The sequence below is a fragment of the Hoplias malabaricus genome, chromosome 1 (genome assembly GCF_029633855.1).
Source record: "Hoplias malabaricus isolate fHopMal1 chromosome 1, fHopMal1.hap1, whole genome shotgun sequence".
Lineage (NCBI taxonomy): Eukaryota > Metazoa > Chordata > Actinopteri > Characiformes > Erythrinidae > Hoplias > Hoplias malabaricus.
In genome coordinates this window covers 80,232,872-80,246,201 of record NC_089800.1, presented here as the reverse complement: position 1 = coordinate 80,246,201, position 13,330 = coordinate 80,232,872, and the positions used below count along the sequence as shown (strand labels likewise).

The following is a 13,330-nucleotide window of genomic DNA, read 5'->3' as shown; positions in this document are numbered from 1 at the left end:
ATATCACACACCCTGTCACTCACAGATGTGGACAATTTCACACACTCACCCCATCACTCAGATGTAGACAATTTCACACACTCACAGATGTGGACTATTTCACACACTCACCATGTCACTCAAACGTGGACTTTTTCACACACTCACCCTGTCACTCACAGATGTGAACAATTCCATACACTCACAGATGTAGACAATTTCACACACTCACAGATGTGGACTATTTCACACACTCACCATGTCACTTAAATGTGGACTATTTCACACACTCACCCTGTCACTCACAGATGTGAACAATTCCATACACTCACCAGGTCATTTACACACAGAGTCTGGAGTCTCACACTCACCCGATCACTCTTTTTTATGGACTACTTCACACAATAACCCAGTCACTTACACCTCTGGATAATTCCACACAAACTACCACCACGTGTGTTTGGACTGCGGGAGGAAACCCACACAGCCACAGTGAAAGCACACCACGCTCCTCACAAACAGTGACCCGAGGAGAGGATTTCACCCAGGACCCAGAGACCATGGAACAGTAAGAACATGGCTGGATCCTGAGGACATGACCAACCTCAACTTGTGCTGCTTTCCGGAGCCTTATCTGTTTGTAGCAGCGGATGTCCTTAAAATATCTAGGTGCATTTGGCACACTCTTCTGCTTCAAATGACTTAATGGTAGGCATATTTCAAAGGAGTGTCAGGAGTACAAAAATAGAAAGTAGACCACCACATCTGACAAATTTGTGCATTAGCCACACAACCTACATGGTATAAATAAACCCACCACAGATATTTCAGGTACATTCTGAACACCCGAGTACATTCTACAAAGCGCAACATGATGAGTGCTCTAATAAAAATCTAGTTGCCACGTTCTCTAACAAAGGTTAGAAATAATTTCACGTTTAAAGCAACAATTCGACACATCTGTCATGCAGTCATTCACCCACCTCCAACACTAATCTGTCAACTTTGTAACAGAAAGTACACTACAAATGATAAATGTTGAACTGTATTGTACTTTTTGTTGTACTTCATTTAATCTTGATGTGGAAAAATATGGGAAACTGCAGGTAGTATCCGTCACTGCCACACGGCTGCAGGATCTTTGGGTCCTAGGTTTGACCCTCTCAGGCCACCATCTATGAAGAGTGTAGTGCAGGGGGTGATTCATTAAAATTCACTAATGTACAGTTAGAGAAAATTTTCCCCAAGCCAAGTTCCAGAACATAGTGTATAACTGTGTCTCTAATCCTTCATATTTGAAGTCCTATAGTAGTTATAGGAACATTTTATGTAGTTTTTATGTGTTAAATCAAATTACACTTTTAATTACATTTCAACAAATTTCCAAACGATTTATAATAAATAACAAACACTTTAAATTAAAAAGGCTTGTTCACATTAAGTAAAATTTACAAATAAATCAAGGATTAAAAATAAATCATATTTTAAATAAAGTCCCTATTAATTTTACTGCTTTTCCATAAACCAGCAAAGGCTTTTATTGCTGAAGGGTGGGGCTTTATCTGTAAACACAGTCCATGTTCAGCGTCAAGAGAATATTTCAAATGGTAATCGTTCCCTTCTTTTTAAAGTTTCTGGTTTTACCTCCCCCAGCACTGTCATCCCAAAAATGTCCCAAGAGCTTTTATCCTTTTTAAAAGACTGTGACCCCTGACCCCTGGTGTAGTATGTTCTCCCTGTGTCTGTTTGGGATTCCTCCCACAGTGCAAACACAGGTCGGTAGTTGGAGTGTGCAAGGGCGTGAGTGACAGGGTGAGTGAAATTGCCTTGATTTGCAAAGAACTAACAAAAACAAGATTTACGTTGGAAAGTCTTTATTACAAAGTTCAGTTTTTGGACAACAGCTTTTTCTATACAAAAGGACAGAAACAATCACACTGTATTGGGCAAGTAGTCTAAAAAAAATAAAATAATAAAATTAAAAAGAAATCCACATCTCACAGGTAACAATCAGGGTCTTGTGTAGTAGTGTATGAAAATTGTGCATGTTTTTTTTCCCATTGGTAACTGTAGGTGTATTTAGACAGCAACCCCCCATTAAAATAAGTGCATTCACATGGGGCAGGTTTCAGTAATGTCTTTAACATGTCCTGTCCAACTGTACCTGACCACATTGACATGTTTATTACTATAATCTATTTTACAGAATCAGCCAAAACATAACACCATCACATCAGTGTCACTGCAGCGCTGAGAATGAGCCACCACCCATTGAACTAAACGGTGATAAGGGACTAAATTATATATTAAATAGTATGCAGAGCAACTAAGGGACCACAGTGTGTAAATTTAGAACTACAAAGTGCAGCTAATAAAACAGACAATGAACAGAAACAAGAAGGTCTTTAAAATACATATATATATTTGGCTAATTTGTGTAATCCATGTATGCTAAAGGTTCAAGATAGGCTAGGCTAGGCTAGGCTAGGCTCAATGTGATAATATGCTAGTCAAGCAAACTTGGAATGAAAAATCATTATTATTTTGAACATAAAATGCAAAAATCTAGTGAATGTTTATAATAAATAACTTAAAACTGATTTGGAATGACTGTGTACTGCATATTGTTTTGTTGTTAGTGGGGTAGACCTTAGCCAGGTTAACTAGCAAGTTAGCAGAGTTAGGAAGAAATGTTAAGCACAGTATTAGCAATGAAGTAGTCTGCATCATATGCTTATCTGAATAATATGGTTGTAACAATTTTTTTTTAGTATTTTATGTTTTTTTTTTTTTGAGGTGTATCAGCTATTGTCCTAGTTTGTAAAGGCCAATGCTTAACTTGAGCTAATAAACAAACAGAACAGTCCTCATGATTGTGTCAGGGGTTCCCTCAGAGGGAGTGGACAGGCTAAGTGGACAAGGACATGTTAAAACATGTACAGAAGTGGTTGAACTTTACTGAGGGAGAACTTCATTGATTACCTCAGACTTTCTCCTCAGGTGGTTGGTCTTGTTTCTTAAAAACCCCGATATTCAACACGGCTAGTGGGATTTTTACTTTAATATATAAATCACCTAGGGTCTCTTGTCCCAACTTAAACCTCACGGTAAAAGCAGTGTTCACGAGGAGCGCCCCTGATAGAATGGAGAAGCTAGGGTATTTTTATAAACATATGCAAATAGCATAGTCTACAAACTGCTGTGTGCGCACACTAGGGCTTCCCTACTTCAATTATACTGCGCCATATTTTATAGGGTCAGAACTCAGCTGCACACACCAACTGCACAACCAAGTGATTTAGAGGGTCAAACACACACACACACACACTCCAACACACATACGCACAGTGTCATTTCATCTGGGAGACAATAAATAATCCAGCACTCCAACACTGGAAAGGTTCTGCAGTGTTACTGCTACATTAAAGACTAAATCCAACATTAAAACCGATTTAAACCTAAGCAAATACCCCGGATTAGTCTCCTGCCGTAAGCTAGGGTTGTGCCCAGTGTTAAGACTCCAGTACATACTCTGCCTGCTCCTGCTGGCATAGTGCTGTATCAATGTATTTACATTTATAAAATACCCCAAGTGTTGAAAAATCAATTCCTGATGTCTATAAATGCCCATGAAAGTTAGAAATAAAAAGCCTCAGACGTAAATGGAAAAAAAACAAAAAACAAGTGGGACTTGCCACTTCCTGTCAACATAAAACACTTCAGTGAAAAATAGTCTTGCTCTCTTTGATCACTGCTGATCTCACCACATTTGTACCTGCCATCTCACTATCGTTTTCACACACTCTCTCTCTCTCTCTCTCTCTCTGCACTCTAAAGCAACAAGCACAGCCAAGATCTGGGTCCTTCAGCAAAGAGGTGGCAACCCACAGCAGCAGAAAGGAGCCAAGCGCTGGGCTGTCAGCAGGGAGCGAGAGCGAGGAGCCATTTCCAGTAAGTGATCCCACCGAAGCTGTCTGAATGATGGACTCGCGCTGTCCCTTCCGCCTCCTAAAGATGGATACTGTAATTACTCTGTGATTATCCAGGGAGCGGTCCCTCACGCAAAAGCCCAATGTCGGAGTTAAGCTTCAGAATAGAAGGCTAGCTGGCCGGCCCCGCCGTCCGCAGAGAGCTGCAGGAAATCAATGGTGTTCGATAGAGGAGCAGTGGAGGGAGGAAGAAGAAAAAAAAAAAAAAAGCCATACATTCTTAAGCCACAGGTCCGTTCCCAAACAAATTCCTTCACCAAGCTGGGTGAGTCCTTATTGTGGAGCCGGAAGCTTCACAGATTGGAAGAGAAGGCTCGGCTTTAGGGGTTTAGCTGGTTTTGTGGTTTGATTTTTGGGGGCTTTGTAGTTTTATCAGGCAAAAGTCAACAACCAATTACAGCTCCCAAATACTTTCTGGACAGAGATAGCCACAGTGAGGGAATGTTGATGTTTTAACTTCACAAAACCAACCCTGAAACTACTCACCATTCCTTCAAACCCTGATAAAGAACACACGAAGACAGAGGGTCAGATAAAATCCTGTACTTGTTTCATGCCCAAGCACCTGTAGTAGGGACTTCTGGTTTCTCGTTGCAAACATTCACAGAGATTCACTCAAGGCTTACACACAGCCGTACTCATACCACACTGTCTGTGGGTCGTTGTTGGGGTCCGGAGAGGCCGGCGTTCTGATGGGCCGCTCTTCTGTGACACACTCTGGCTTCTTTAATGAGCTGGGGTCAGTGTGTCTGGGCTCACGGTGCTCCTCCACCTCCTCCAACCTGAGACTAGAGACGGCCCGCACTGGAGTGACTAAAGCCACCTCGCCTCTGTGGTGCTGAGACGCTGAGCGACCCTGGGCTGACCCGGTACGACCAGTTGCACCAGGACGACCTCCATAGACCCAGTCTGTTTGCGGTGAACTTGAAGAGGCAGGCAGGATTATCTCCTCTCTCGGTGGGGCCTGAGAAAGGCGACGGGGGTCCACCGACAGAAGGGCGGGGTCTCCACTCAGGGGTCTGGCGGACTGCGGCCTGTCCCGTGACCTCCTCACGAACCCTTCAGGTTGGCCGGGTGATCCCGCTTCAGCCCGATAACTATCAGGACCGTTGGAGTGCAGGAGGTCGGCTGAAGCCAGGCTAAATGTGCGACTCAAGCCGCCGCTTATGTTTGCACCACCCCCTCCTCGAGGTCCTGAGTGCTGAAGGGACGAGGGATGGCCCCTGATTACTCGGTTAGGGAGAGTTTGTGACTGAGACGGGGGCATGGAAGGCTCAACAGGCCGGACGTTGGGCTTGACACTCTGTCCTGGTTTGGAGGCTCCAGATGAGGATGATTTGACTGTTGGTGCAACATAACTTGTAGGGGTTTTGGCTCCGTCTCTTAGAGGCGCTGGCCTGCCCGCTCTGGTGAAGTAGTCCGCCATGAGGTCCTCGCGGCTGCCTGTCTGCACCTACGAAATAGAGACCAGCGACTGATGATGTAGTCTGTCCAGGACTGCAGTGCAAGCTTAATTTATCTCTCATACATCAAACCACAAACATAAATAAAGCAGTGAGATAACAGCTTATTTTCACACCAACCTGTGGGTAGGGTGTTATAGGAAGAGAGTAAAAAAAGGGGTTAGAGTGCTAGAGCATGAGAGTCAGAGGAAGAGAGAGAGAGAGAGAGAGAGACAGAGAGACAGAGAGACATGCACATGTGCAAAGCTATGCCAGAGGATAAGTGTGCCCTAAACACCAGAGCATCCGCTGGCTGCCATAGTGATGCCTGAGCACACAACTGAGTTGTAAACAATATTTTTCCAGCCCTAAATGTCATTAGCTTAATGGAGCTCAATTACAAAACATCAATGCACTTTAAGCCTGGCACAGCAGCTCAGAACCAACCTCAAATATCAGATGAAATCAATTTGAAAAGGCCATAAAAAGGTGGCCACTATTGATTTTAGGCCCACTTCTAAAGTCCTGGGCTTAAACGGTTGCTATGCCATAATGGCCACGAAAAGGAGCAGCCACAACCTTCTTCGGGTTTAAACCAATATCATGAGTTGTGCTTCAGTGTCACGTCGGAAGAAGTGACATCAGACACAATATGTGGGATTGGATTTACAAAAAATAAAAAAGGTTTGATCTTAGATTAAAGGGGCTCTTATTGGTTGTTTTTGCTTTTTTATTCTCTCTCGTGCTAAGATCCTGTTTTAAAGTAAATCCAGCTCATTTATGGCGTTTGCAACTAATTTAAGGAATGTTTGGAAATTTAAACATGGAATTGTTCCATTGTGTGTTGCATGTTTTTAAATAGTGTACAACTCTAGCAATCAATAAAACAAACACTCATTATAATCAGAACCACACCTTTGTGGAAACTGTGTGTGTGTGTTTTTTTGGGGGGGTGCTCAGTCAACCTGAAGCAAGAGCTCTGCAGCCGGCATGTGTAGTCAATTTGCACAGACAGCTCTACACATACTAGTTGCACAAGAATGAGGAAGATGGTTCCACTGACCCCTTTAATAGTTCACACTGCGGAACACAGAAAAAAACAAAGAAGTAGCGAATTATCCTAAACTCCAGATTTAACAGTTCTCTCTCCCTCTCTCTCTCTCTGAGACTCCTTCAGCTCTAGTCTGGCAGTGAGATTCATGTGTTTTAAGGGGGTGGATTTGAAAGAGTTTTTGCTTGCGTATTTTGAAAAACTCTAACTCGCTGCTTTCAACAAACTGACCCACTTCAGTTATAAATGTATGTTTTAAACAACATCAAACTATTGTTTTAAACAGCACTAAAAATGCAGAGACAAGGCAGACAGAGGGGCAGACGCAGAGACGGGGCAGACGCAGAGACGGGGCAGACGCAGAGACGGGGCAGACAGAGGGGCAGACGCAGAGACGGGGCAGACAGAGGGGCAGACGCAGAGACGGGGCAGACAGAGGGACAGACGCAGAGACGGGGCAGACAGAGGGGCAGACGCAGAGACGGGGCAGACAGAGGGGCAGACGCAGAGACGGGGCAGACAGAGGGGCAGACGCAGAGACGGGGCAGACAGAGGGACAGACGCAGAGACGGGGCAGACAGAGGGACAGACGCAGAGACGGGGCAGACAGAGGGGCAGACGCAGAGACGGGGCAGACGCAGAGACGGGGCAGACGCAGAGACGGGGCAGACAGAGGGACAGACGCAGAGACGGGGCAGACAGAGGGACAGACGCAGAGACGGGGCAGACAGAGGGGCAGACGCAGAGACGGGGCAGACAGAGGGGCAGACGGGGCAGACAGAGGGGCAGACAGAGGGGCAGACGCAGAGACGGGGCAGACAGAGGGGCAGACGCAGAGACGGGGCAGACAGAGGGGCAGACGCAGAGACGGGGCAGACAGAGGGGCAGACGCAGAGACGGGGCAGACAGAGGGGCAGACGCAGAGACGGGGCAGACAGAGGGACAGACGCAGACAGAGGGACAGACGCAGAGACGGGACAGACAGAGGGACAGACGCAGAGACGGGGCAGACAGAGGGACAGACGCAGAGACGGGGCAGACAGAGGGACAGACGCAGAGACGGGGCAGACAGAGGGGCAGACGCAGAGACGGGGCAGACAGAGGGACAGACGCAGACAGAGGGACAGACGCAGAGACGGGACAGACAGAGGGACAGACGCAGAGACGGGGCAGACAGAGGGACAGACGCAGAGACGGGGCAGACAGAGGGGCAGACGCAGAGACGGGGCAGACAGAGGGGCAGACGCAGAGACGGGGCAGACAGAGGGGCAGACGCAGAGACGGGGCAGACAGAGGGACAGACGCAGACAGAGGGACAGACGCAGAGACGGGACAGACAGAGGGACAGACGCAGAGACGGGGCAGACAGAGGGACAGACGCAGAGACGGGGCAGACAGAGGGACAGACGCAGAGACGGGGCAGACAGAGGGACAGACGCAGAGACGGGGCAGACAGAGGGACAGACGCAGAGACGGGGCAGACAGAGGGACAGACGCAGAGACGGGGCAGACAGAGGGACAGACGCAGAGACGGGGCAGACGCAGAGACAGGGCAGACAGAGGGACAGATCTAACTGCACTCATCACTGCCGTGAGATCTTACAGTTGGTGGAGAGAGGACATTGCTTTCCTGCAGGAACTCCTCCAGAGTGACCATCTCGCTGCCTGGAGACGCAGGGCGGGCACGGGAGGGACGCAGGTTTGAGCGCTGAGTGGGCGGAGTCTCACAGGGAAGGGTGGAGCTCCGAGGCAACAGAGAAGACTGACTGAGACGAGAACCTTCATGACTCAATCCGACCACATCGTCACTGGACAGACTGACAGAACGACCGTGCAGACGCTCCACAGAGTCTAGAGAACACACACACACAAACACACACACACACACGAAACCCATGAGCATCACCAGAAACAGAGGAGAACAGTCCAAAAACTTCTGGGTAAAAGAGGAGTGGCCTAACACCCTGCTGAACATATCTATACAAGGCTAGAACACACTTTAAAAAATACACCGTTTCTTTAAGAGGCTCTAAAGTAGTGAGCTCATGTGTTGCTAGAGAGAGGTTGTGCTGTAATAACGTGTCTGAATCGCTATTCAGCATCTACGCTGTGTGCTTCACCGTGTATACTGCAGTGTTCCTAAATGGCAAGTCTGTGTGGCTCTATAAGGCCAGACTCTGATGTTTTATCTTAATCGACTGGTCTGGCCTGCTCTATAAGGGACACGCATGAGGCAGATGGAGAACACCGTTCCTGAGTGACTGACAGTTATAAATCCATCCTGAGGATCAAACACCAGCAAAGTGTTTTTTTTTGTTTCCACAATTTTCCACAATTATTACACCTTATTTTCCATTTCTAAAAATTGATTTAGAAGGTGTAGACCTTTTATTTTATCGTTGCTTACATCAGTGTAATTAACTCAGTCATTGAGCTGTGAAATAGTCGTACAGAGCGGCTGTGAACACTGCGGGTGAAAGCGACCAATAACATCTACAGAAAACAAAATGGCCATTTAATTTACATCTGACCTTCCATCTCCAGATTCTGTGGAAAATGACACGAGCAAATATTTGGAAAATGCAGGTTCTGAAAGGTCTGGTTCTTTACACTTCTTTTAACGAATATTACATAAGCACGCTTACACTGACGAAGCAATTCTCCCCATTAACGAGTGCTCAAAATCAGTCTCTCCATTCCCTCACTAACACACACTCTCTATCAGTGCCAGGGGATGTGATAAAGCTGGCAGGGCTGCTGAGTGTGGGTGGCGTTTGCCTGTACGTGTGCTGCATGTGAAACGTCCGCCTCAAGACCATTGCGTCCTAAACGGTGTCAACAGATGTTTCCCTTCCAGTACGTGGCGCTGGTATTTCTCCAAAAATTATTTTATCTTGGTCTTCTTTGTTCTGATTAATGTCATTCATTCAGAATCGTTTGTGGGGACTCATATGGCTTGTGTAACCTCAGCTGCGGCAGAAATGTACCTCACCAAACAGACCGTAACCTGACTTCTGGGAGAAATGAGTGCTACCCAGCGGTCAGCCGTGAACTAATAGGGCACCATCAGACGCCTCAAACCCAGCACAATCCAACTCATATATATGAATATTCATTTCCCATATTTTGGATTCTGGAGAACAGAGTGGTACAGACGACCTCAAAATGCTTTTAAATTTACGTAAAGTTCCAAAGGCCAAATTGATTCTGGTGCCTAATAAGCCCTGGTTGGCTTCAGAGTCCTGCGGAGAATTTGGCATGTCACAGGAGAACAAGAGCTTGAGTGGGCTTTTGTCGAAGGACCTCGCACACCTTTGGAGTTGACAGGGGAGCTGCTGCTGGAGGTGTTGCAGCTGTAATCTGCAGAGCCTGGCCTGAGTCCTGTGGGAAAGAGAATGGAGGATAAAGAAGGGGATTCATATTCGTCTGACTGCTGAATGAATAAATGCCAGAGAAATGCAGCAGCGCTGCTCAACAGGTATTGATTGCCGTGTGGCTCCTACCTGCGTTTCCATGGCCACTAGACCCAAAGCCAGCATCGAGGGAATGCAGACGCAGGTCCTCCTCAGAGATTAGTCCTGAAGAACAGAGGGAAGTGAGAATGAGCTGGTGGTGGCTGTCTGCAAGTGTGTGGTTCATGACTCAGTTCTTGATTAAAAAAAAAAAAAAAAAAAAAGAGCCTCAGCCGTTGGAGGTGAAATACTAAAATTGCGTCAGAAACAGGAAACTGATGTTTCAGAACACTTCAATCCATCCAACGAGCGTCATTAAACATGCTTATGAAAGTAGTGTGGTTCCTGTTCTCCTCCGTCAATCACCAAGCATTCATTTACCTTCACATTTGTATCACACAAAGCATATCCTCTGACTTAGGGCTGTGCCGCATTGTTTCGTTCACAATAATATCATCATTAATATCATGAAAATCATCATGCAGTTACACATATGGCATATGTGCTTCACGTAGCTCTGAGGCAGAGGAATTTTCTTCAAAAAAGGGAGAGACAATAGTCTGTTCTTGAAATTAATAAAAGTATTTTTCAGTGTTTGCCAAAAAATATCGTTATCGACAAAATACCCTGAAATATCACGATATTATTTTAGGGCCATATCGCCCACCCCTATTCTGACTTCTCGTTTGCATTTTATTTACATGACCACAAGCTTTTCTTCTGCACTATTCTGTGCTTTAATTTTCTTCTCCGTGTCATCTTTTAACCCCGTGTACAATCTTAACTGTCCTATAAACTAATATACGTGTTCCCATCAAAAGAGAGAGTAGCAGGGTTTAGGTTTCTTAAAAAAGCAAACACAAAACGTGCAATAACAGTGTGCTGCAGCCTAAAGCCATCGCTGTCTTCCTGTGTGTGTTTGGGGATCTGTCCCTGCTGCTTATGCAAGTGCACGGCGATGTGAAATAATCCAGGGAATTCAAATAATCATTCAATCAGTCTCGACAGATACTCCCTGTAAAAAAGACTCCACTCCAAATGTCATCAGCAATGACCAGCTGAAGAGGTACGTGGTACAAGTCTACCACCACAAAAGCCAAATTTATTCACAGGTCTCTGTCAGGAGGCTGCATGGATCAGTATCTGGTCGACTGGAGGCTTAACGTCTGCATCTCACTCCATCAGCTCATCCAGAATGCGGCATCTGAATCTCTCTGATGGCACTGCACAGCTGTAGCCTGTTTACCACCTCATGCTTCAGATTTAAGACCCTGAAGGACCCAGTCCCTACCTACATGTTGCCATAGGGCTGGACAATATTCAGATATCAAAATATATCACAATATAAACTCTTTCAATAACATTTTCAATATTTCAATATACACCATTTACAGCATCAGTCCCTGACTGACTTCCATTAGAGGGCGCTGTTGTCATTTCATTGCACTTGATTTTAAAGTTATTTAAAATCTTTAATATTTAAAAAGCCAGGATATTGTTTACCTGCCAATTTTTCAGTGTCTTTTTTATTGTTTATATCAATGTCCAAAGTATACTGTATTGACAGAAACTAAGGAATATATCGTGATATAAATTTGGGTCATATCGTCCAGCCCAATGTTGGCAAAGGTCAAATCAGATCCAAGCCAATAGTCTGTCGTTTTCCACTGTATGAAGCTGTTGTGTTTAATTCATGTCTCTGTCCATCTAGGTCTTAGCAGTGTCCACAGGAAGGGGATCATTTGCAGCGTCCAAGGGATGTTTGGACATGGCAAAGAAGACTGGTGGGAATTCCTGCCATTCCTTTATCCAGCCACTGATCTCCAGCAAAACGCCACACCTGCGCTGTCCCTCTCTCGACCGATGCGTTTCCACTCGTGTAACTCTAACTTTATCCAGACACCAAAAGCACAATCTGTTCACACTTGTCTTAAATGCGGATCCGTCTCTGACCACTTCTTAACGTCGTTTGCAGTGCGCCTTGGTGTTGTTTTAACGAGTGAAATTTGATCGTGATGCAATCACCAAAACTGCAGATTAATGCCAGATATAAACACTGTTAGTTCACTGGAATCTGGATTATTATCTTGTCTGTGCTTGTGAAGATGTGTTCTCTGAACAAGATAAAACACTGTGTTACTTGTGTAACTCGCTCTGGAGAAGTACAGCATAAAAAGTATATTTCTATTAGGGCTGGACAATAATTCAATATCAATATATATTGCAATATAAAATGTTTCAGTAACTGTGATATGATTTTTAAACACATTTTCAATATATCAATATACATTATGTACAGCATCTGTCACTGGCTGACAGTCATTAGGGGGCGCTGCAGTCAGTTCATTGCACTGAAATTTAAAGTTTGTTTTAAAATATTAGTATTGACAAAGCCAAGAGGTTGTTGTTCAATGATGAAGTCGTGTTGTTTAAAGTTCTTGGCAGTTTTTCAGTGGTATCGATATCACAATTATATCATATCGAATGAAATATATCATGATATAAACATTGGGCGTATCGTCCAGCTCTAATTTCTAAACACATTGATATAATTTTTTGAATTGTTCCAGGCGGTGACTCCACTACCTTTAGGCCTGCGCCCCGGACGTGAGCTGGGAGGTGTGAAGCCTGGTGCATTGTGGGTATTATGGTTCAGTGGGGTTGAACAGGAGGCTCCAGTCTCTGTGGGCCGTCGTCTGACTGCCAGATCTTCATGTCCGTTCATGCTCTCACTGCTACCCCCTGCTGACCGGAAGGCTTCTCTGTTTCTGGAGCTGGTAATGTCACTCAGACCTGAGTTACAGGAGGAGGAGGAGGAAGCAGAAGAACAAGAGGCGGAAAGCAGAGTTAGGAATCGTGTAGAATATTCCAGAGGACATGAGACTGAAACACAAGCTGTTGCTGCTGAGCTCCTGAGGACGCGGGGGGCAGCTGCACAGGGAGCAGGGTTAGAGCAGATGCTTAATTGCTAGCAATATGTGTGTTAGTACAGAAGGCGTGATAGTAGGATGGTACTAAGATTGCAAATTCAAATTCAATTAATAACGTCAAATAAAATAAAAAATCTACTCACAGTGACCTTTTAATTGAATCTGCATGGATTACTAGGTATCAGTGGACAAAGTGCAGGAGATGAGAGAGAGCGAGAGCGAATCAATCATGCTATGGTACAGAAATGACATATGTGCGAGCTCATTTCCAGGAAACACTGCCCTTCAACAATGAACCAGAGTGACCCCTTTGTTGCTGTTTAACAGAGAGTGTCTCGTCACTGATAGACTTGGTCCCAGGCGTCCTGGGCTCGGATTAGAGTACCGTTCCTGGCCAACTTACAGAGCAATCGCTTTCACCCAACAAGATGGGGCATGGTATGGACTGCCTTGTCTGAGCCCAACCTAGGCTTATAATTAAAGGCCA

At 45.3% G+C, this 13,330-nt stretch overlaps 1 protein-coding gene across 1 annotated transcript in view; it reads right to left on the bottom strand.

Moving 5' to 3' along the window:
• Positions 1–1,847: 1,847 nt before the first annotated feature.
• Positions 1,848–13,330, bottom strand: part of ccdc88c (coiled-coil domain containing 88C) — a 62,537-nt gene continuing 51,054 nt past the window's right edge. Inside the window, exons 26-30 of the mRNA XM_066674770.1 lie at positions 12,500–12,706; positions 9,965–10,039; positions 9,774–9,842; positions 8,065–8,312; positions 1,848–5,421 (exon numbers count right to left, since the gene is read on the bottom strand). Coding sequence (XP_066530867.1) covers positions 4,591–5,421; positions 8,065–8,312; positions 9,774–9,842; positions 9,965–10,039; positions 12,500–12,706 — 1,430 coding nt within the window. The 3' untranslated portion in view covers positions 1,848–4,590. The remainder of the gene's footprint in view (positions 5,422–8,064; positions 8,313–9,773; positions 9,843–9,964; positions 10,040–12,499; positions 12,707–13,330) is intronic.